The 24,154-nt window shown below is 43.6% G+C and overlaps 2 protein-coding genes across 6 annotated transcripts in view; both read right to left on the bottom strand.

Moving 5' to 3' along the window:
- Positions 1 to 24,154, bottom strand: part of LOC135896856 (uncharacterized) — a 162,928-nt gene that overhangs the window by 114,626 nt on the left and 24,148 nt on the right. The window lies entirely within an intron of this gene.
- The window catches only part of LOC135896855 (uncharacterized), a 514,087-nt gene continuing 507,268 nt past the window's right edge, over positions 17,336 to 24,154 (bottom strand). For all 3 annotated transcript variants that reach the window (XM_070538351.1, XM_070538352.1, XM_070538353.1), the window contains one exon: positions 17,336 to 17,784. In XM_070538351.1, coding sequence (XP_070394452.1) covers positions 17,635 to 17,784 — 150 coding nt within the window. In that variant the 3' untranslated portion in view covers positions 17,336 to 17,634. The remainder of the gene's footprint in view (positions 17,785 to 24,154) is intronic.

Raw genomic sequence — 24,154 nt, 5'->3', positions numbered from 1 at the left:
TCACCAAAATGGCCTTCCTTATAGTCATGAACCAGGGCAGCATTTTTGATGCAGCCTAAGCGTATATCAATGCGTGTATTGTGCTCACTGATTGCAGGTCGAATATAACGTTGTCAAAATAGCACATACCGATATTACTCTTTAACCCACGCAGAACGCTGTCCATGAACATTTCCTGAATGAGTAAAGAGCAACGTGAGGCTTATAGCGCGTTAAAAAGACAAGGACGAAGGTGAGACGCGACACACACAGGCGCTATGTAAGCGCCTGTGTGTGTCACGTCTCACCTTCGTCCTTGTCTTTTTAACGCGCTATGAGCCTCACGATGTCTTACCAACAAGCCCAAATCACTGCTTTACAGTAAAGAGCAAGGCGCAATAGACCAGGACTCAGGAAGAACACAAACAACAGGACCGGCACCTCGTTTTTATTCTTCTTCAGTCCTGGTCAATTGCGCCTTGCTCTATACTCATTCAAGCATGAACCAACTAGCCCAAGCAAGAGTTTTACATGAACATTTCCATTGTTGTAGGAGCGTCGCACATATCAAATCGCGTCACATTTTATTCGACTAATTAATCCTGGGCTATGAAGGCCCTTTTCTCCCCATCTACCGGGTTCATTGGGATTCGCCAGTATCCTTGCCGGAGGTCCAATGGAGAAAAATTGGGCCCCAATCCATGCTATGAAGCAGGTTGCACAGCGAAATTGTGGTATCACGTGACCCGATAGACCGATGTGACCGACGTAGCCATGAACAGGGTCCCGCCGAGCCAGAGACCATCATCGTTGTTAACAGTGACGTTGCTGTTCCTATCGTGGCTCGTCGTATTAACGCTAATCTTGAGGCATCCTAACTACGCGTTGCTTAGTCTGGGCAGGAACCGCCGAGTTCCACCCAGCCGCCTTTGTTCGTACTGACGTTGCTGTTCCCGTCGCCACTCATCATGTTAACGCTGCTCCTCAGGAGTCCTAAGCTACCTGTGGCTTTTCTATAGGGCTATCATAGCAGAAATGCCATCAGTTGATAGGAGGGTTCTTCTGTTAAATGTGAGAGTGCACTTACATCGCTGTCTTGCAGCCAACATGAAAAAGAGACCACCAACGTTTATAACAAAATATTCTAATGCCCTCCCAAACATAAACAATATCTTACGAAAATACCACCCAATATTATCAAGTAACGAACTTCTGAGAAAAGCGTTCCCGGTGGTACGAAAGGTGACCTATACGCGGCGTGCACGCCGATGGCCGCGCCACTGGTGGCGGCCTTGCGGAGAACCCACGGGAGGAGCGAGCCGCGTGCCATAGCACGCCGTAGTTTGTTGCGTCGCTGATAGTACTTCTCCGTCTTATTTGTGTTTTCAGAGCAAAATAGGCAACACCCTTCGCATGTGTGGGATGGCCAAAGCTTCCGAAGAATGTCGAAGAAGAATTGTTGCAGGGTGGGGGGCTCAAATACCGACGAAAACGTGCCGGCGATGCGGTTCTAATTATTCCCCGCAAAGCCTCATCAGCAGAAGCAACGGTGGCAATGGATCGTCGCTTCGGCGCGAAATTTTTTGTTCTCATCCTTTCCTTTGTCGCTTCAGTGTTTTTTCTTTTTTATTATTATTTTTTTACTCGATTGTAGTTAGACGCGTAAGCGACGAAGTTCGTCTGCAGTGCAACATGCGGTTTAAAGGCATTTCGCTAAAGTTCGGGATGCCGTTTACCGCTTATATTGTTTTCCGCTTCTTTACCGCGTTGGGCTAGCTAGGCAGCACGACTGCATGAGCGCATTGTATTGTAGGTTAAAGCTACAGAAGTTTGCAAGAACTGAAATTGTTAGTTTTATGTGACCCGGTAAATCCTCGCACCAGCTGTCGCACACTTCATGTTTTTACATCTATTTTATGCGTGGTATCGCACATGTTTAACTGTTGCTAGTTGCGTCATGCATAAGCCTTGATTCTTTTGAGCTGCGAGGTTTTCACCCTGCCTCGTTTCTAAAGGGTATAAATCACGCTGTGTCTTATCGGAATGACACCAAGCAAGTGCTTCTTTAACAGGTTTATTTATTTCGCCCGAGGGCATCTTAGATATTGTGGTTTTTTGGGAAATGTGTTTAAAAAATAGGTAGCTCAGGGTGAGAATTGCTAATAGTTGCTGCATATCGTATTTTTGTTCCATTTTTCGCTGAATAGTTCGCGTCACGTTTGGTAAGTCATCAAACCTTGATGCTGTCTGAGCAGACTTAACATCCCGAGTGATTTGTTTGTTTCACAACGTAGTCGCTTCTTGCAAGTGAATTTTGTACTCAACTTAATTATTTCTTATTATGCTTACGCCGCATAGGACTAAACCCGGCCTTGCCGCCAGCGCTGGTTCTAATTTAACTGGCGCTGCTCTGCCTTTAAATATATCATGTGGCACCTCTCTCTAGTAACACGTCAAAAAAGTACTGCAAAGTTAGTCAGACTATAGCTTTGTACGTTTCCAAGCAGCTCCCTTAGGGAATTTAAAATTGCAAAAACTGCAGCGCGAACGGCAGTTCATCGGCGGTACAGCGCTAATACGCACATTTATTAACCCCTGCGTTTGGTGGCTTCGTTGACTATAGTGTACGCGTTTCTATCAATAAATTCGCAATTATTCTTCTTCAGGCGACTTTCAATACACTTATTCGGCGGTGTCACATGTATTCATCTGCAGAAAAATCACACCGGCATATGCAGACATCGCACCGTGCAGATTTGTTATCTAAGTCTGCTCTAACGACGGGTGCTTATTATTGAGGTACAGAAGCAGCATTACGGCAAGTGTAGAATTTAAAAAGAAACAGGGTCGAGACATCGCATTAGTCAACAAAGTTTGTCGGCTAGTTTACATGAGCTCCACTTCATGTAAATGGTCTTCATGGCGTTTGTCTGTGGGACGCACCTAGGGCGTATGTGGACCATGTTGCCCTAAACACCCGTAACATCTTGTTCATACTCGCTCCCCCATAGGTCTGCGTCTTCCCTACAGCTGTCACCGCAGAAGAAGCAGTCTGGCGCCCGAACAAACGACAAATCGCAGCCGCGAACTTCAGTCACCCTTGCTGCAAAGCGTTGTCGTCTGCTACTGCTCCCGCGCGTATTGTTGGAAGCGCCCGCTAGGTGGCTATCAGTGGCGCCTCTATAGGCTTTAATGATATGTTAGTGCACGCAAAAATCATCCTATATCATTCCCCCGTAAAAATTCGTGGTGTCGCCCCATGTGAAAAATCTGCAGGCATCTTCAAAGTGAGCTTAGGATTGAAAGAACCGCAAATCATTATACACACGATGTGAAAACTAGCTTTGCTTGCACTTGTTGCGATGTAATTGATATACTTGAACCTTCCTTCTGTAAAAAACAATATATTGGCGAAGCGGGACAGTCATTGAGCGTCAGTTTAAACGAACATCGCGCGAACACAGCCGAAAAGCTTCGCATAGCCGTCGCCGAGCATTTCAACCAATGAGTTCATAACTGTGATGTACTTAAATTCCACAACCTTCAAATTTTCGTTTTGCAGGAGACACAAAATACAAAAACTTAAGCCTAATTTATAAGTTAAATACATTCAACCAATCGGCATAAACATTTGAAAGAAAGCTTTAGGATATATTCGGTATCTAAATTTCAAACTATAGAAAAGAGCACCTAGTAATTTTTAGTTGTAATTGGGTTCCTTAGTTTTTTCTCTTCCTTTCTTTTGTTATTTTATTTGTATATTTATATTTTATTTCCACAAGCACCATTTTCTGCTGCTGCATTTATTCTCTCTTTCATAGAGGCTATAGTTCACTGACCTTCAAGAGCGCAGATAATCCCCCTATCCCGTTGTCCAGGCCCCTTCCACGAAACATGTAAACTACAGTGACGCGTCAATGGGCCGACAAACCACGCTACCTCACATTCTTCTACCGAAATCGAATAGTGCACCTCTCTTTTCATCTATATATCCTCGCCACTAGCACACCTTTATTCATTTCCTCGTCCACCCGCATTACCCCCTCTCCGCTTTAGAAGACCCGTACCTACACATATTGTGCGGACGAAAGCATATGCCGCCTTGAAAAATTCAAGTCAGCCCGTCGAAGCATTGGCTGCCGCTTTCGCCTTGTTCTCGCGTGGCTCATTGTCTTGAATTTCAATCTCCCGCCTTTCCCGTGCGGTTAATGTTTTCTCTGCTGCAGTTGTCCCGTCCCGGCACCTGCGGCTTCTGCAACCGTGGTTTTTACCGGGGAAATGCTTTCGAGGAATGCTATGAGCGAAGACGAGCTTTCTCGATCTGTGTTCTCTGGCCTCCGCATAGCGGGCGCCGCCACTGCTGCAGATCGCCGGGGGCTAGCGCCATCCGGCGAACTGAGTGGCCTACTCAGCTCGCGCCACCCGCTGTGATCGGTTGAGATTTTGCCCGCGGACGCGGCATTGGTGGGTAGAAGTACACAACTTCGCTATTAAATAGGAGGCCAAATGAAGCAAATCGTATGCATCATTAATCTTGGGCAGCAGGCAGAAATCTTTCTTAGTCGCGGCATTTATTTGATGACAATTGACCCAGAATATCCACTTAACCTTACCGTGGCTGCCCAAGCGCTCGAGGAATCTTGTATTCCTAAATTTTGCATCACGATACTAACTTATTCACAGATTATCTTGCGCGCGTTATGCGAGACGCGATATGGTTTTAGTCTTGTTGGGCGCGCAGATCCTGTATCTATAGGATTGCGTGTTCGAGAACCTGGAATGGTGAACGTTTTTTTCTGGCTGCGCAAAATCGAATACGAACAGGTGCATATAAAGTTTATTCACCAAGGTATGGAACTCTTTTGTGCTGAGCTACTTGTTTACCATAGACATACGTTTGGTGTCTGCGTGGCGAAGTTTAACAGGTTAACATGGGGAATCTGTCTCTTCTAAGGTCCAGCATGAAACCGGCCATCGACGAAAACGTCTCTTGTGCAGCAGTCGAAGGTCCCACTTCACTGTCACAAAACGTCAGTGCCAAAAATTAGTTCGTCGATCGGAGAATAACTACAAATTCCGGGGTGAGTACGCCACCACCCAAGGATAGTTCAGCATTGCACAGAGAAACAGGACGCAACGATTCGCCGCTGACACCACAAAACGTTGCAGCCTTGTCCCACCGAAATACAAATTTTAGCCCTAAGAGACTTCTAAGAGCGAGACTCTTTACACGTACAATTTTTTTTATTGCGATGAAGGCTTGCCCTTAAGGCATAATTCGTGGAGCGTTATGTGTATTATATGTGTGCTGTGGGGCCTGTGTTGTGTATGAATTGGAGCAGTGTTTTGTGGAATCTGTTGTCATGTATCCAGCGGTCATAGCTGGTTGTCACACTATAGCGGAGGCCGGCTTGCAGTAGGAGACGCGAGCGTTCCGATTGTAAACCCGTACATGTCCATATTAGGTGGTATGCATCTGATTCCACCACAGGAACAGAGCAGTGGAACCCAGTGGTAAATGCGACCCGTTCCACCTTGAGACAACAGCCGGTGTAAGGGCCACCCCGGCCTGAAGCCTCCTAAGCAGAACTTCCTCCGCCCTAGTAAGGTGAAGGGGGAGGGAGCAGACACACGGTAGGATAAGAGCGCGTGTGTCCTGCCGGAGAACATTTTTACGGGCTCGCAGTGAGTTACGGGGTTGGGGTGGGAGGGGAATAGGTGGAGTATCAGGATTAGGAGGGCTGTGTGCCTTCTGGTAAGCAGCAATGTTGTGAGGGCTCGCTGAATGGCCTTGAATCCAGTGTACCTTGACGCAAGTAGCTGTCTTACTATTCATAGTGTGTATTCTCTCGCAGATTTCCATCGCCTTATCAACCTTCTTGAGTTCCTGAATAGCCGCTAAAGAATCAGTGAAGATACCTAGTTGCTTGATGGTAGGCAGCTTAGATGTCGCATCTTGCACAGCGTCGTGGAGGGCTTGAAGTTCCATTAATAGAGCGCTGGCTTCCGTAGATAAATACCGCTGGTGGCCGCTGATGAAATTATGCGTAGTACTCAGGAATGATGTCCTTCCGCCGTCTGGGAGAATGCCAGCATCCGTATAGACTCTGCAGGTGTTAATGCATGATGCATCGACGATGTTGTGTTCGTCAATAGTACCTGTTGTATCGCTGCGTCGTAACTTCGTTGGCTTATTAGTTGTGATGCTGGTGAATTCCCAGGGAGGCATTGGATAGGGCTGATTGTCAATCCGAAAGCCGCGGTGAAAATGAGCATGCAACGCAGTGACAGCCGGCATAAGTTGCTTTTTTATTTCACGCGCTTTTTCACGTTGCAAAATTAGCAATAAAGCCATTGCAGAAAAACTATTAACGAGTACATACCCTTTGATCTTAATCATAAAAGTGCCGGGGGCATTTCTGTCAAAGCGTGTGTCGAGCGACCTCAACCCCATCGGCTACGCTAGCTAGTTTTTCGGTTGCGAAGGTGAGGTCGAGTGGCTCAGGGGCGATGGAGCTCAAGGTAAACGGGGTGCGCGATAAGATGGTGGTGGCATCAAAGTATTTTCACATGATGGCGAGCGGCTCTGAAACCATATCTACCAGCAATCATTCCTGGGAGTAGCACCAGCTGACGAAGAGGTGGCGTAAAACAGTTGAGTTGTCCTCACATGAAATGTGGTCCTCGCTGAAATCCTGAATCGATCATTGTACATTGTCGGGCGGCGATTACAAAACCTCGTCTTATGGCCGCTGACACCGCACTGAATATACGCCGGCAGCGGCTGAAAATTTCCAATAATTTCAATGTAGTAAGGCCCGTAGGTGTCGGCTTCATAGCCAGAAGGGGCGTGATTTATATTATGGTTAGGTATTGACCGCAAGGAGAGTGCGTGCTAAAAGGGCGTTGGTCACTGTCAGGACCTTTTTTTTTCATTTCATTTATTATACCCGTCAGGGCCAAGCGTATTACAGAGAGGGAGTGGTAAATACAAAACAATGAAGAAGGCGAATACAGTTGGTCACATGAGTGCTTAAATGAAACCTGTATATACAATACTAGCTAAGGCTTCATGGAACTGTTCATAATTAATAAGGCCTACAACTTCGGCGGGAAGATGGTTCCAGTCACGTGAGGTTCGCGGCAGGAATAATTGTGGAAAGTTTTTTCATGACAAAATGCCGACTTTGTACTGATGAATAATGCGATGGGATGCATCAATTGGATGGGGCAGGAGGTGATTTCGTAGAGTATGATGATGGTTCAACTTGTGGAAGAGGGTAATACGAGACAGTTTTCTGCGAGATGCCAGCGATGGGAGGCAAAGATTAGATTTCATGCTAGTTATACTCACTGTGCGGTTGTAGCTAGCAAGAATAAAACCTTCAGAGTTATTTTGAATCAGCTCGAGGTCAGTGATTAGGTTTCCATGAGCAGCGTCCCATACCGGAGTCGCATATTCGAGTTTGGGTTGTATTAAAGTTTTATATAACAAATGTTTCAAATTAGTAGGTACGTTGAAAACGTTGCAGCGTAGGTAGCTAAGCATGCGATTAGCCTTTTTAATTATGTTCTCAGTATGAAGCTTAGGTTAGACGTAATGTAAACACCAAGAAATTTATATGAAGTAACTGATTCCAACGACATGTTGTTAATGTAGTACGGCGCTATTGTAGATGCTTTCCTCGACACAAGCATGACTTTCAATTTGTTAATATTTAGCTCCATTAACGATTCATTGCTTCAGTTCCCTGTAGAGGCAAGGTCAGACTGAAGTAATTCACTATTTTTAGCATTCGCAACTTCTCTGAAAATGACGCAATCATCAGCGAACAGATGGATATGGGAGTTGATAAGCGAGGGAAGATCATTATTGTAAATTAGGAACAATAGGGGTCCAAGTACGGAACACTGTGGAACACCTAAACGGACCTCTGTAAAACCGGAGTTATGGCCGTTAGCACAAACAAATTGCGAGTGGTTGAAAAGAAAACACTCAATCCATTTCAAAAGATTACCGTCAATGTTGTTTTAGTTTAGGAAGTAATAGTTTGTCACACACCTTGCCGAATGCTTTTGAAAAATCTAAGAATATACAAACAGCTAGTGATGATTTGTCAAGAATATGGTGTAGTGCATGTGTAAACGCCATTAATTGGGTTCCACGGGAGTAAGATTTCCGAAGGCCCTGTTGTACTGACGTAAAAATGAGTTCAATTCAAGGAAGTTAACCAGGTCGGCAAAAATAATGTGTTCGAGCATTTTACAGCACGTACTGGTGAGAGAGATTGGACGATAATTACTAGGCAATGCTTTGCTGCCAGATTTGTACACTGAAATTACTTTGCTTATTTTTCACTCATTAGGTAGCGTACAATAGTCAAGGGATTTCTGGAAAAGTATGGATAGTATGATTGAGGAATAATATGTAACGTTTTTTTTAAAAAATTCGGGTTAATACAATAGTATCCGGGAGCAGAATGAACGCATAGTTCATGAATAAGCTTACTGACACAGAGTGGAGCAACAATTATGGAGGGCATGGTAACATAATTAAAGTGCTGTGCACTTGGCATATGTGTGCTAGATGTGACTGTGAAATTTTCGGAAAATCTATGGTTTATTATGGTGGAAGAATGGTCTTCATAGCTCCTGATCCTTCTCGTCTATGGGGTTGACCTACACTAACTAGTCGCTGCGTGAACCACTGGTTGCCACGCGGTCGAAACGGCGGTGTTTGTTACCTCGTGTTGTGAATACGCACAAATGATTCCTGCGTCCGATGGCACATACCTTTTCGGTGGAGCAACTCTTCGCGTACAATCTGCGGTGTGGTTGACCGAAAGTCATTACTCTAACGCGCATTCACACTCACAACCGTTGACGTGAGCCAAGCGACTGAATGTCGGTGTTATCCGTAGAAACTTCAGCGCCTGAGAGTTTCTGCAGTGGCTAATAACGTCAGCATGAAATCCAAGCTTTCACTGCCTTAAAAAAAATGTAAGCCTCTTCAGCTAATCCTTTCAGAAAATTTCTAACTTTACCTTTTTCGAACTTTCAAGAAATTAGTATTTCGCACTACTTTTCCTCTTGCTAAATGCATCTAGAATAGGCCTCGCCGGGAACCTGAGCTCTTTGCAAAAGGACCTGTTCAGCGCATTTACCTCCCCCCCCTTTTTTTTTTACTGGTGTCTCCATCGCATGCTTTGAGCTCCTGGAAGGAAAGCTCCCATGCAGCGAGCAAGTCTTCAAGGTTCTTGTACCGGACGAGTGCTGTGTCAGTAAGGAAAAATATATTTGACAACAGTGTGGTGGAGACCCAACCCGTAGACTGGCTAATCCTTCGGTAGTTCGTGAACCACTCGTCGATATCTTCTCCTGCTTTTTCTCCGAAAGTGAGTGGTGCCCGGTAGGACTGCCATGAAACACCAGGCGCTGGCCTCAGAGGGCCTTCATAAATCTCGCTGGCTTCTTCAAGCATGTCAGGTGAGGGTGTCGGATGCGCGTCAAGTTGGCCACTCCGGCGAAATTGTAGCAGCGCAGGTTTTGTGGTTACGAGGTGTGCCCTGCTCGTTGGTGAAACTGTTACGATTCGGGGGAAAAGGTTCACTTAGGTCCTGAAGTCTGCTACGACCACAAAGAATGGCTGGTGCAGACTCGTCCATTTTTCTTCTTGTTTTCTTTCATATGTCCACGTGACTTTGTCGCACTTGGACGCAACAACGTGTCCTTGCAGAAAAGGTAACGTAAAACTAACCACACAAATGACCCGCCCTTCTTTGAACGTAACGTAGTTGGATAAACATCCCCTCAATGTCACAACCACAATCTGCAATGCAGTTCAATGTCTGGGCTTCGTTGTATTCATAGCACATTACCACTGTTCACATCTATGCGACGTATGGGAAAAGCGATGTAATGCACAATTGTCATAATAATTAAAACGCTGATACCAGAAAAGTTACAATTGAGCTTTTGCACAGGCAGCGCTGGCAGGCGGCGATATTTTTATCTCTTGAGTTGGAAGAAAGAACGAGCCCTATACCCTATTCATATAAAATATTATTAAAAATATGTATTCAACCTCTGCTGACAAAAAAAGCGGGCGACGTGCGTTAGTTTTGGAACGCGTGCATATATTATTGTCCTTTATGAATAGGCAAAATTAGGGAGGAAAGCGGGTTCGCTAAGATTTTCATAAATTTTGTTCCGGGTGCGAAAATGGCATTAACGTGTATTCCTCGAAAAAGAAGGACCGTAAATTTCTTTATTTATTCGCTTCATTTCGAGGCAAAAGTATTACAAAGAGCAGTGGGCAACTTATGATAAATGCTGTATTATGGTGAAAGACACACCATGTGGCAGGGGATTATTATGCTACCTGCGAAAATCATACCAGCATAGTTAGGGACAGTGACATACAAAATTTATTTCATTATGATGACAGCGTTCAGGTTTACGACTAATCTGTCCCACATATTTACTTGAGCTTCCTGTTTCTTTTTCTGTTTGTGTTTCTTGAGCCGGCGTGTCAGACCCCGTTTACACGTCGGCTAACACGCGTACATTGATATGTGGTTGACAGACGGGGGGGGGGTGAGCTGGCCTTCTACACAGCATTCTTTTATTCTGAGTTCGACGCGCTAACACACCTTGCCTCGCGGCCACACCCACCCGCCTTACACCCGCTCCTCTTTACAAGAACCCCACCTATATATACTGTGGCGAGGAAAGCATATTTCGCCTTGAAGAAAACAAGTCCAGTTGTCTAAACGTTGGCTCCTGCTTTCACCTTGTTCTCGTTTCGCTATTCGCCATAATACACTATCGTTGCATACAGAACACAGTTTTATGCAAAGTAAAGGGAACAAGGTGCAAACTTCTGATATCACCAAATAAAATTCGCACAAATGAGGAAACGTCAGGCTAGTAAAAAAATGTGTACACACAAACTATTATTCTTTAGGACAGGAAAAGTGGTAAGTTGTACCATTTTTAAAGAGTTCAGGGACACGCATTCCTGATTAATTTCTGTGGCCTGTGTATGTCTGTTGAGAAGCTTGGGAAATAGGTATGAAAGCACTTGGCTTCCATAGTTGGTCTGCACAAGTAGAATTGTGTAATGGTTGTGCCTTAATTTGTAAGACACATTACCACTAGAGTACAATACAATATAGTTAGAAGGATTGAGCCTGATTTCGTTAAAAACTTAAGAGGGCGATTTTAGCTCATATAATGGATCCACTTTTAGAGCCGAGTTTTGTAAAAAGTGCAAACCTGTGTGGTTGTTGTACGAGGGCTTTGAGAGATGTCATATCGCTTTTTCCTGTGACGTTATCAACTTCATCAGATTAGTTTTGGTTTTAGACCCCCAAATCAGTATGAAATACTGAAGATGTGAATGAATTATAGTGTAATATAGCTGCCATTTCAGCCATTTGGGAACAAGGTTTCAAATTTTGTACAGCATGCAGATGGACCTTAATAGGTTGGCATGAATTTTATTATTATTCTGGACCAGCTCAAGTGTTCTTCGAAAACGACACAGAAAACTTGTAGAACGATACACGCTCAAATACAAATGAAAGTTGAAGCTCCGAATCATCAGGTTTGTTGCGTACTTTAAATACAATAACCTTTCTTTCCATAACATTTGGTTCGAGTTTAGCTATATTCAACCATAGTGATAATTCTTTTCACCATGCATTAGCCTCGACATGTATATTATCAGATGCATAGCAGAGAAAAAAAATACACTGGTATATTCTGCATAACGAATTATTGCCGCAGTTCTTGGGATGGATGTTATGTCAATGATATAGATAATAAAGAATGTTGTACCTAGAAAAGGCCCTTGTGGTACACCATATGGTAACTGTTTCAATTGTGACTAAGGGCCTATTCGAAGATGTATTTTGCATGTATCCGGAAAGATAACTGTGCATCAGATTGAAGGCAACTAACTCCTCGAATGCCAGAAAATGGTAGCTTGTAAAATAAACTACCATGTTTAATAGAACCGAACGCCTTCTTGAAATCTAGGAAAGTCTTACTGTGAATCGTTTCCTATCCATATTAGAAACTCCTTTTTCCTTTTTACTAAGCAGTGCCATTTCAGCTGACTCCTCTCACAGAACCTGAACTGATCTTTCGCAGCAATTTCTCTGGTGTCAAGAAACTTACTTAGTCTATGTTTTATCAAATATTCCAGTAGTATAGAAAACAAAGGAAGGACAGATATAGGCTTATAGGTATTTATTTTGCCACAAAGGCCACCTTTGTGCAAACTAACCGCTCTTACAATCTTCATCCCATCTGCAAAAGCACCTTGGTATACAGAATGATTACACATATGCTGTAGTGGCGACCTGATTAGATCGGCAAGAGCAACAATGGGTTCGGCCTTAATTTAATCTACTCCAGCCGCAGTGTATTCATATACGTTTCACTGGAACGTGAACACTTCATATTCACTGCACGGCCTTAGGAGTATAGAGCTTACAATAGGAGAGGCAATGCATTAATTTTATGCTTTCTATCTTGTTTTTGAACTGATTCGCCAGAGGATAAGTAATGCGCATTAATTTTGTCCGCCAAAGCAACGCCAGTGTATTCGGCAATATAGAGTGTTAACGTGCTAGGAACATGACATGATAAGTAGCCCTTCCCATGAGGTTACTAAGACAATTCGTGATTTTCTTAGCACAGTTTGAAACTACGTAAAGTTTATTGTTGTAGTATTCTTTCCATCTTCGTATATCAGAACCTAACTTATATCTGAATTTTTTAAATTCATCAGTTATTACTAGGTCTTTTATTCGCATGAATTTCTCAGAAAGTTTGTCACGTGCAACAATTCATTTATACAACTCTCTTGCTACTCATGTCTAGGGATTTTTGAAGGCTTTATTTACTAACAAAACATGCCCTGCCATATTTGTTTTTTACTAACTCAAGAAAGATATTGTACGCTATACTAGGACTGTTCTTATTTTAAACATCCCTCCATTCAATGCTTTCTATTTTAGAGCAAAACGTAGCCCTATTACCTTGATTAAAACTTCGGTACACAATTTGTTCTGCCGATAGTTTTCTTTGCGTTTTCTTATTAACCGGAGAAAAAGCACAATATACGTAGGTGATGCTTAAATCAAATGTCCGCCCACCACAAGACACTAGACAGCTTATGACTTGTGAAACACAATTGTATTGCTGTGTCACTCTCCGAGGCTATTCATGTTGGTGACTGGATAACATTGGTGCAGTGAAATCTATCAATGGCCTCATAAAAAAAGCGTCGTGTTGGTGACTAGGCAGCATTGGTGCAGTGACATGTATCAATGGCCTCATCAAAAAGCGTCGTGGGGAATTGTTTGTCGACATATAAACATTCAACTAAAACAACAGGCATATTTAGGATAAATGCATATTCAAGCAGGTCACGTACAAACTGAACAAATTCAGAAATTTTTCGCATGGCGGTCTAGAAATGCAAGCAACCAGAGTTCCACAACATTTCACGGAAATCGATTCGTAATGCGTACCAACAAGAGAAAAGTATGACAAAATTTCATGCTGAAGATTTTCTCGAACCTACAATGCTACACTACCACCTCTGCAGTTTTCTTTTAACACCCCTCCGAAGGTTTACCCACGAAAGGAGCCATCATTTTTACTTGAGAACCATGTTTCCGTGCATGCTAGTATACCAAATGTATGATTCAAGGAGCCCAAGGCCGTCTGTATGTCCAAACTGCTTATTTTTTAGGCTTCTGGCATTCACGTGACAAACTGACATCCTGTCATTTTAGTGAAAAAGCGAAACGTGCACAGCAAAATTAAGAGAAAAAGAATCGCAATTGAAAGGCATGGTTTGTGATGTCATAAAAACAGCAAGGTTGAAGATATGCAACACGCAAGAATGGTGGCGTCCATTTAGATAACCTTTTCCACGTCAGCCTCACATGAAGTCTGCATTGCCAGCTCACCGTTCTACTTGCGCCCAAGCAGCTTCCCATTACTATGCCATGCATATTCATACTGCATTTCTGTAGCCTTGGGCCTCAGCTTTTTGTTATGCAGTTTTAACTTATCAACAAAGTAGACCATGGACTTAGCTTCCCTCATACTTTGATTCTTGGCCATTCATTGATGCTTCTTTGGACGGAAGAAAAACGAACCAGAACTGCCGGGGTTTCGCCACGTTTAGTTGGCAGTTTACTGAGCCAGACCTAACTCCTGAGCAATAGCATTGATCTTGTGGAACATACTGCAAGTTCCAACTTGCGCAAGTACGTGTACTTTTAAATTATTCCTTCTGCTATGTTGTTCCAGACTGTTTATTTGTTGTCGCAGTTACACGACTTCCTGACCGGTGTTCACTGGCTGAATCTTTTCAACAATTTTCTGTAAAGTAGCAGTCTAAATTGACTGAAGCTTCATTTCTACTAGTACTTGATCATACTAACCTGAAAAATGCTGGACAGACTTTTCATTCTTTCCACAGTTCCTTTTACCTGGAAATGGAGATCTAGCTTACACTCCATGGTTGCTCAGTGTATATGGTGTTGGGCGGTTGAGCACGAGGGCGAGATTGAAGCCCGGCCTCGGCGGCCGCATTTCGACGGAGGCGAAATGCGAAAACACCGGTTTACTCAGATTTAGGTGCTCGTTAAGGAACTCCAGGTGGTGAAAATTTCCGGAGTCCTCCACTGCGGCGTGCCTCATAATCAGAAAGTGGTTTTGGCACGTAAAACCCCATAATTTAAATCTAGTTTCATTTTGATATCTGGTAGTTCACAAAGCTTTTTGTAGATTTCTATTAGCATCTGTTCAGTGAACGACTGCTCGTTCTGTACCTGCTTTGTTACTTTTGGGCACTTCGAGCAGCGGAAATTACACGGTTGGCATCAGCTGTTTAGCAATGTCTGACATTGCTTTGTAAGTAGTCGTCTTTTTATCAGAACAGGCGCCGAAATGGTAAACATACCCGCATTTTGAACAGACAAGGCACGAACCATCTGTTAGTTGTGATTGCTTTACAAACCAAACATATATCGAAAGCAGAATTAGCCATTGTACCCGCGAGGGAAAATCATGTGGCGCTGAAGCAGCAGTACTGACTTAAGTGCAGACACAAGCTATTGTGCTTGTGCGATCAGAGCAAGTCAATAGCAATATCATTGGAATCACTCAGCAAAAGTGGCATGTAACATAAATAAAAAATAAAGCTGAAAAGGCCAAAAAACACAAGCTGCGAAATAAAACATCATTCTTGGATGCTTGAAAATGTGTGTGTCGGTGCTTCGATGGTAGCGCAGCCGTTTGTGTCTTGTCTGTGACGTATGGCGATAAGTATGGCGATAAGTATGGCGATGATATGCTACTACGTAATGGTTTCTGGGCTGCAATACGTGGTTGAGTTTTCGTTGAAAATGGCGTGAAAAGCAAGGAAGCGGTGCTCTCCGATGTTCAATTCTTTCGAGATTACTAAGGAAGTAGGGGTAGCGCTTTAGAAGTACAGGTAGAAGTGGTTTGGGCGTCTATTTCAACAGCATCTGCTGCAGCTATGGATGTCTTTTCACAAAAAGAGAACTAAAGGAAAAAAAAAGGCCCAGAGGATTTACTTGTTTCTTTGTCTCGACCCAGACTGTATGAGAAAAAGAAACTGCAAATAGCTCAAAGGTCTGGCAAATCCAACATGTTGCCGGTGGGATCGCAAGAGGTTATGCAGCGCTTGCAGATGTCGCCTACATAAATGCCATCTTAGTAAATATTCCCTTGCCCGCTTTGTGGGTAAAAGACAGAATCAACGTCACAAATTTTCATCACGCTTCGATAGAAAAAGTTAAGCAAGAGATCTGTCTGCTCTCATTATCATGTGAATTCTCTATTATATGAAGAAATACCGCGTTCTGAGTATATGGTATCGCTAATTCCAGAGGGTAGCACTCGCCAGGTAATATAGACGCTAAAAAAAGGCTTAAGTCTTACGTGTTTGAAAAAAAGACCAGGTGATGGAGGAAATTCCTAGATGTCAAAAGGCTCTTGAAGGGGCCTTAGAGCCCTATGAAACCGCGAACATGGCAAAAAAAACAAGCAACACGGGTAATGCCGCGTGGTTAGCAACTATAATTTGTTTCATACAACTTTATGCTTTCATTTGTGTGAACAATAAATAAAATTGTATAAAAATAAAAGTCCCCAAACACTTTTCGGAGACAAGAAATACAGCAAAATTACCACGATAATCGGGTGACCCAGGTATACGAGCGTGTAAAACAAATTAGGCTGCGGTGAAATAATCAAGAGCATTTCGAAAGACCCTTTCACTGACATTTACCCGGCCTTATGCTTCAGATTCTAATTAACTTTAATGAGACTTTTACACCTCTTTGCTTGAGGTCAATGGGCTAGTAACTATGCTAGCTGGCTCGTCGACCGCAAAATCGAAATCGTCCGTCAATGTGTTTTCTCTCTGGTCATAGTGATGGTAATTACTGTCGAAAACATTTTAATGGCAAGCCTCCTATGAGAGTTTCCGCGTTTTACCGAACCTTTTTACGGTGGATTTTTGCCACGATCAGGTCTAACTATCATTCTTCTGTAAGAAGTTGTTGCCCGAATGTTGCGGATTCATGAAGTTGCAACAAATACTTCGGGGCACCATGCAATATCACGCAAAAGCCACCGAAATATCTTCACCAATGACCAGGATAAAGTTGATAAACAGAATAGCGTCAACTTTTCCCACAACCATAACTTTCACGACTTTGCGGACGTAGACAATGTGCTATACATTTAACGAAACACAGTAGTTGGAAAAGTTTTTACCATTACACAGTGCTTACTCGAGTAGTTACGCGTGTTGGAATCTGAAAATATTTGCGAAGGAATACTATTGGGTGTCCACTGGAATAGCTAGCAATTAAACTGCTAAGGCCTGCATTCACCGGTAGCCGCAAAAACAAAAGAAATAATGGGAGTCCTTATCACAGAATCAGCAGGTACTGGAGAGATTATCAAGTAGCACACATGGAAGTGCGTTTACTGCGTCTCCTTTTCCAATTCCAAGCCAATTTTTCATAATAACAAGCGGTGAGAACACGGGCCACATTCTTCCGATGGGGTGCTAGCTGATGCTATTTCGCTGGGATCCCCGCTCAATTTTGCTCAGTCTGACTTGCAGCTATTGTGTGTAGCCTAATACATGGAATAACGCACCATTCTATTGTATTGGTCGCAACAAACAATGCATCAAGTAATATTTATGAAATTTAATCATGCAACAATAGATGCGTCATAGGACTGATGTACAGCCATGTGATCACTTCAATGGTTACTATAGACGTTCCACTCTACGTCAGCTCATACCGTTTTTATTAGCACTCAGAACAGGTCCTGGTCATGACAGCCGTTTTGAGTGCCTTTTCGTGGTTTCAAGTCGTCTGTGGTGCGTCAGTTTAGGGTGGCGAGATTATGGGCTGCATCAAATCACAGGCTGTGTGAAGCAGCCCAACACTAGAATCTATGCAGAGTTCAGAAGCGCTGCGCGTCGGCATTTGGCCCATGCCTGATTGGCCAGGAGCCACAGAGATGATGCATGAATCCAGTGGCCGTGATAGCGAGCAACGGAACACGAAAATTGCATTTATTTTATGATTCACCGATAGCTTGCCGAGCCGCTTTTATGCGAAAGAAATCTCCACCGCACTCTGTGGGAGCAATGTTGTGGGTAACATCCAAAACCCAGCCGAGGCTGATGTTAAGGTTCTTCTGCTGCAACATCTCGTAGATTTTAGCTATCTGAAAAAACAGAAAAGACAATGTCACAGCCTGAAGAATTCTACTGATATAACTAAAATCGCGCATTTGTTTGGTTGATTTGGCGCATTACTGTGCGGTGTCATTGAGCTATTCGGTTATCTGAGCAGGCAACCCTAATTTTCGATGACAAAATAAGTATGTAATACCATCGCTTTGATGGAGGCTATCAGAGGGAAAAAATATTGATTGCATAACAGCTCTAATACTAATTTACCCTCTGCGCCGTGCTCTTTCGGATAGTTAAAGATCTTTGCATCTAATTTCTTTCAATGGAAACCACCAATCGTGAGTTCTCGGCAGTTGGAAGAAACGCCTCTAGCTTGAGTGCTCGATTCGACATAAAATTTCTTACCCACGCAATGAGGAAATGCCTTAGAATTCATCCTCGTAGTTTTTGAAACTAGACAAAGCCTACTTTTTTTCCGATGCTATCCCTTTGTTCACAACGAGGCAACTATATGTACAGCGGAATATATCCCAGTTGAATATTGCCTCGGCTACTTTTGTTTTGATGCAATATATAGTTTGACATGCTAAGCTCTATTTAGTGGATAATATAGGTAAAAGTAAACAACTGCCCAGAACGTGACATAAATTTCCTGCCCCCTGGGAATCGACGTAATCCAAAGCATTCCTCGAGGTAGCAGGTTGTCCAGCATTGTTCAGTGTTATGCATTGCGCTACCAGGTGGGCAAACGTTTTTTTTTTCTTTAGACTGAGAAGCTCTGCGACTTACAGAAGTGTGGTATAAAGTTTGTAAACAGGAATAAGGTGCCTTAGATAGGCTGGCCAACGTTTCGATAGGAGGACCTATCTTCGTCAAAGGTGGCCTCGTCATCCTCGGGATGTTAGTTTTAAAGGGTTAGTGCAGCGATGTCACGATGTCACGTGCGGGTGTTGACGCTGGCGACTGGTTTTAAAGGGAAAGACTTCCGAGGTAACGAGCGCTGTCGTCCGAAGTCTGTGAGCTTCGTTCCCAAGACGAGGGGACAAGAGCGGGAGAGTGGGAACACGGGGAGAAAAGAAAAGAAAGAAAAGCAGAGAAAAAAAAACATGGCGACACCAAGACAAAAAAAGAGAGAAAGAACAAGAAAGAGAAAAAAATTTCAGAAAGAAGGGGACCTGGGAGCGCGTCGGAGAGGCGAGAGGTTAGGAAGCGTTTACCGTTGCCATTAGTGGCATGATCTTGTGGCCTTAGAAGAGCAGGTCAGGTGGTCAGTGCGCGAGTAACCAAAAAAAAAAATGAGTTGAAAGAGTGACTTGAGTAGCATAGCAGCAATACGTCGAGTATTTTGAAGTAGTTAAGATGACGACGAAGAGTCTGCTGTGGAATGTATGGGGTGACTGAAAGGCAGCGGCATGGTCTTTCAAGGGGCATTGCCCCAGTCGCTGAACGTAGGTGTAGTTACGGCGGCATGCGAAAATGGCGATACCCGGTGTTGAGGCACCGAAAAAGGCATATTGACATCGGAATGTGTTGGATAGGGTGTTTCAAAAGAGTGTGCGCCTGACGACAGCCGTAAGGGGATGGTGATAGGGGTGATGATGATGGTGATAGCGTCCCCAAAGTTTCTATTCCAGGCATTGCAAGCGAGTTCACGGCATGCCGTTTTTTAAGGCATGTCTCTAATATTAACAATGTCTAAGTATGCCTCAATGCTTCTCCCAGCCATCTTTTATGGCAACTGAAATACGACCACTATTTTAGTTAGTTAATTAAATGGGGTTTAATGGCGCAAAAGCAGCTAAGGCTATGCTGCGCCAAACACGAGGTGTTTTAAAATCCAGTTTGTGAAGAAAAAGGCTGGGTTAGTAATCTATATTTTATGTAAAAATCCAGTGTCTTGTAGAAATTTACGGACGTCACATAATGGGACTAGCGGATCATCCCCTAAAATCAGAGCAGGGTGTAAAGGTATGTGTAGTTGATATAATTTGTGCAAAAATTGTTCGTCTGTGTGTTTCCGTGTGCGTACATGTGAGTAATATGGGCATAACTGTTAGTGGCTGTTGACATTTCTCGCAGGTTGGTGTGTCTTCTTTCGTAAGTAAGTAATTGCGTGTGAGGTGTGTGTGCCCAATGCGTAGTCGGCATAAAACTACTTCGATGAACCGCTCCTGATGATAGCATGACTTCCACTCGCCAACTATGGGTTTCGTGAGATGTAGCTTGTTGTCGGCACAAAGGTCCCATTCGCGTTGCCATTTTACCGTTAAGGCTTTTCTAATTGCACGGATGCTATCTTTGTATGGGAGTGTTGTGTTTGTGATGTCTTTGTGCGCTGCCATCAATGCATATCTATCAGCTTCTTCGTTACCCGGTATCCCAACATGGCTTGGGACCCAGCAGAAACGAATTGACCTCCCGTATTCGTTAAGCACCACCATGTCTAAAATATCTCCAATCAAGGGTTCACACTCAGATTTAAAATTTAGAGCCTTTAGTGTGCTTAAAGAATCTGTGTATATGACTGCATTTTTGTGTTTCTCAGCGATAATCTTTTTTACAACAAGCCATATAGCGAAAACTTCGGCCGTGAAGACAGAGGCGTGTTGTGGCAATCGAATACTTGTTCCCCAATTTTCCGTTACGGCGCCCACTCCCACGTGATCTTTTGTTTTAGAGCCATCAGTGTAATACTGCATGTTATTTTGATATTTGTCCTGAAGTGCACGGAATTCTTGTGTAATGTGTTCGTGTGGGGTGTCTTTCTTCTTTAAATGAGTCAATGTCCAGTCGCACAACTGTGTGAAATCGTACCACGGGGCCAGCCGTTGTGGTTTCTTGGCAACCTGGAGGACTTCGTGGGGAATGTCATAATCCCGAACATATTCCTCATATCGCAGGACAAGCGGTTTAATCGTGTTTGGTTTATTTGTATAGTGTAGGCGTGAGTTGCATTGTGCGAGTATATTGTAGCATATGTGTTGTGGTGATGACTGAATTCTTAGTACGTAGGAAAAAGTGAGTAATGCTCTACGCTGATGTAATGAGGGTTCATTACACTCAACATATAAACTTTGCACAGGTGACGTTCTGTAGGCGCCACTTGCCAGTCGCAGTCCAAGGTTATGTACTGGATCAAGTCGCTTGATGTATGACTGTCTGGCTGAACCGTAAACCACGGAGCCGTAGTCTAAAAGGCTACGCACAAAAGACCGGTAAACTCGTAAAAGGCACGTTCGGTCGGAACCCCAGTGTTTATGGGACAAACCTTTAAGGATATTTAGAGCTTTATTTGCTTTATTCTTTAGTGCTTTTATGTGAGTTAGGAAATTAAGTTTGCTGTCAAAGGTTATTCCTAAAAACTTATGATCTTGTTTCACCGGCAATATGGTGTCGTTCAATTTTAGGACTGGATCGCTGTTTAGTCCTCGTTTCTGAGAGAACAAAACAGTAACTGTTTTCTGTGTGGAGAAGCGGAAACCATTTTTGTTAGCCCATTGTGTCAGTTTATTTATTGTCATTTGAAGCTGTCTTTCACAGGTTGGCAAACTTGAGGCGCGGCAAGCTACTTGGAGATCGTCTACGTAAACAGAGTGCATAAGAGATGACGGTATAATCTTATTAATTGAATTAATCTTTACTATAAACAGCGTCGTGCTGAGAACACAGCCTTGCGGAACGCCATTTTCCTGTGTAAATGCATTAGAATGAACTGAACCCAGACGTACCTGAAATGTTCTGTTAGACATAAAATCAGCTAGGCAATTCAGCATTTTACCGCGGATGCCGAGGTCAGCCAGTTCTCTTAAAATTACATATCTCCATGTGGTATCATAGGCTTTTTCTAAATCGAAGAAAACTGCAAGACAGTGTTGTTTGTGTAAAAATGCATGTCGAATTTCATGTTCAAGACGGACAAGATGGTCGGTGGTTGAACAACCCTTTTTATATCCACACTGATGGGGGTCTATGAGGTTCCTTGATTCTAAAATAAATGAGAGTCTTATATTGATAATGCTTTCATATGATTTTGCCAAACAGCTTGTGAGGGCAATGGGTCTGTAGCTGGTTGCGGATGTTGGGGATTTACCGGCTTTTAGAAATGGGACGACTATTGCTTTTTTCCACTCTTCGGGCATAATACCTGATTCCCAGATTATGTTGAAAAATTTGAGGAAAGCGTCTACAGATGCCTGAGACAGATGAGCCAGCATGGCGTAGTGAATGCGGTCGTGACATGGCGCTGTTGTTTTCCCTGCAGAGAGGACTCTGTTTATTTCTTGTTGCGTCAGGGGGGAATTATACGGTTCATTTGACGCGCCAGTAGTGGGCAGCTTCTGTTTTTCAGCGGACTGTTTGTATTGCAAAAATTCCTCTGTATAATTCCCTGAACTGGATACATCACGGAAATGTTCGCCTAGTATATCTGCCTGTTCTTGTATTGTTGTTTGTGTGCCTGGACATGTAACGATGAGTACTCTCCTCTAAATTTCCTGACCTGGTCCCACATTCGTTTTGAGGTTACTGTACTGTTGATTGAAGATATGTATTTTTGCCATGAAGATTTTTCAGCCTGTCTTCTAATGAATCGTGCTTTGGCTTTGGCTTGTTTGAAGTTTAAGAGGTTGCAATAGGTGGGATACCTCGGTAGGATTCCCCAGGCCTTATTTTGTTCTTTTTTAGCGTTGGTACACTCCTTCGTCCACCAGGGGTTTAGCCTTTTGCTCACATTTCCCGATGACTGGGGTATCGCCTTTTCTGCCGCTGAGATTATTACCTCAGTGAATTTTGTGTTAAGTTCGTTAACGCTTAGGTTTGGCGAAAAGACATCATCTAGTTTCGAATTTTCCGTAAAGAGCGGCCAATTAGCGAGCTTTAATTTCCATCGGCGTGGCCTAGTGGTTAAGGTTGATGGTGATGATACGAGTTTAATGACTGCTGGTAAGTGATCACTACCATATAGCGTGTCGAGGGCCTCCCACCTAAGATCATTAAAAAGAGATGGTGAGCAAAAACCTAAATCTAAACAGCTAAAACTGCGAGCAGTTGGTGAAAAGTACGTTGGGGCACCTGAATTTAAAAGGCAGATATCATTGGATAAGATAAAATATTCAACCAGCTGTCCTCTTTGGTCAGTTTTGGCACTGCCCCAAAGAGTGCAATGAGCATTAAAATCCCCTACTAAAACAAATGGTTCCGGTAATTGATCTGTTAAATTTTCTAATTGTTTAGTAGTGAAGTGGGTGTGGGGTGGTATATACAGTGAGAAAATGGTGATGGTTTTGTAAGACAGGATGGTGACAGCTACGGCTTCTAAAGATGTGTTCAATTGGACGGTTCGGGTAGGAGTGCCGCCCTGCACAACTATAGCCACTCCGCCTGACAAACGGGTGGAACAATCGCGGTCCTTTCGGACAACGGTGAAACCTTTGAGAATTTGACTATTTTTTGGACCGAGATTTGTTTCCTGAAGACATACGGCAACTGGTGAAACGATGTTGATGATGTCTTTGATGTCACCTAGATTGTGCATGAGACCTCTACAATTCCAATGAATAATAAAAGCCATTTTAAAATTGAAAGGTAAGAATTGGCACTATGGAATGAATAAGAGGTGAGATGTTAGGTGACATGGAATTTAAAAAGCTTATACAAATGAGCGATAACCTTTAGGTTATCGCTTTCTTATTCTGAGTGGTTATTGGGATCTTGTCCCTCTTACCGCGCTCAAGAGAGCGCTTGTCCTTTGGTGTCAATGACACCGGGTTTTTGCGTCGACCTCCATTGCTCTCTCCGAGGCGCTGGAGGATCGAGAGTTAGGTGCCGAGACACGTGTCTCGGGCCTTGGGGTTCGCTTGATCTTAGGGCCCTGCGGGACTGGTGTTTGCTGGGCCGTCGAAGAGGGTGGAACAGTACTGACTGCTTCCACCACGGGGGCGGGAGGAGTCACTGCGGCACCACTGCGGGTGGGCTCGGAGGACTCCGGAGGCCTCTGTGACGCTGCCCCCGCCTGCGTCACTTCGGCATAACTCCTTCGCGGAAGGTACGATAGCCGCTTTCGGGCTTCAAAGAACGAAACTTTTTCTTTTACAGTTAGAGCAATGACTTCTTTTTCTTTTTTCCAGCAAGGGCAGGACCGTGAATAAGCTGTGTGATCTCCCTTGCAGTTAACACAATGTGCGGGAGAGGTAAAATTCTCAGATTGGTGTTCGTTGGAGCTGCATTTAGCACAAGTTGTTTGTCCTCGGCATGCATGTGAAGCGTGTCCGAACCTTTGGCAGTTGAAACATCGTCTGGGGTTTGGAATATATGGTCTTACATTGACTTTAACATAACCTGCATCGAGCGAGGTAGGCATTACGCTTGTTCCGAAGGTGAGTATAACGTGTTTGGTGGGGATTT

This window comes from Dermacentor albipictus, chromosome 5, assembly GCF_038994185.2.
Source record: "Dermacentor albipictus isolate Rhodes 1998 colony chromosome 5, USDA_Dalb.pri_finalv2, whole genome shotgun sequence".
NCBI lineage: Eukaryota > Metazoa > Arthropoda > Arachnida > Ixodida > Ixodidae > Dermacentor > Dermacentor albipictus.
This window is presented reverse-complemented; position numbering and strand designations above follow the sequence as displayed.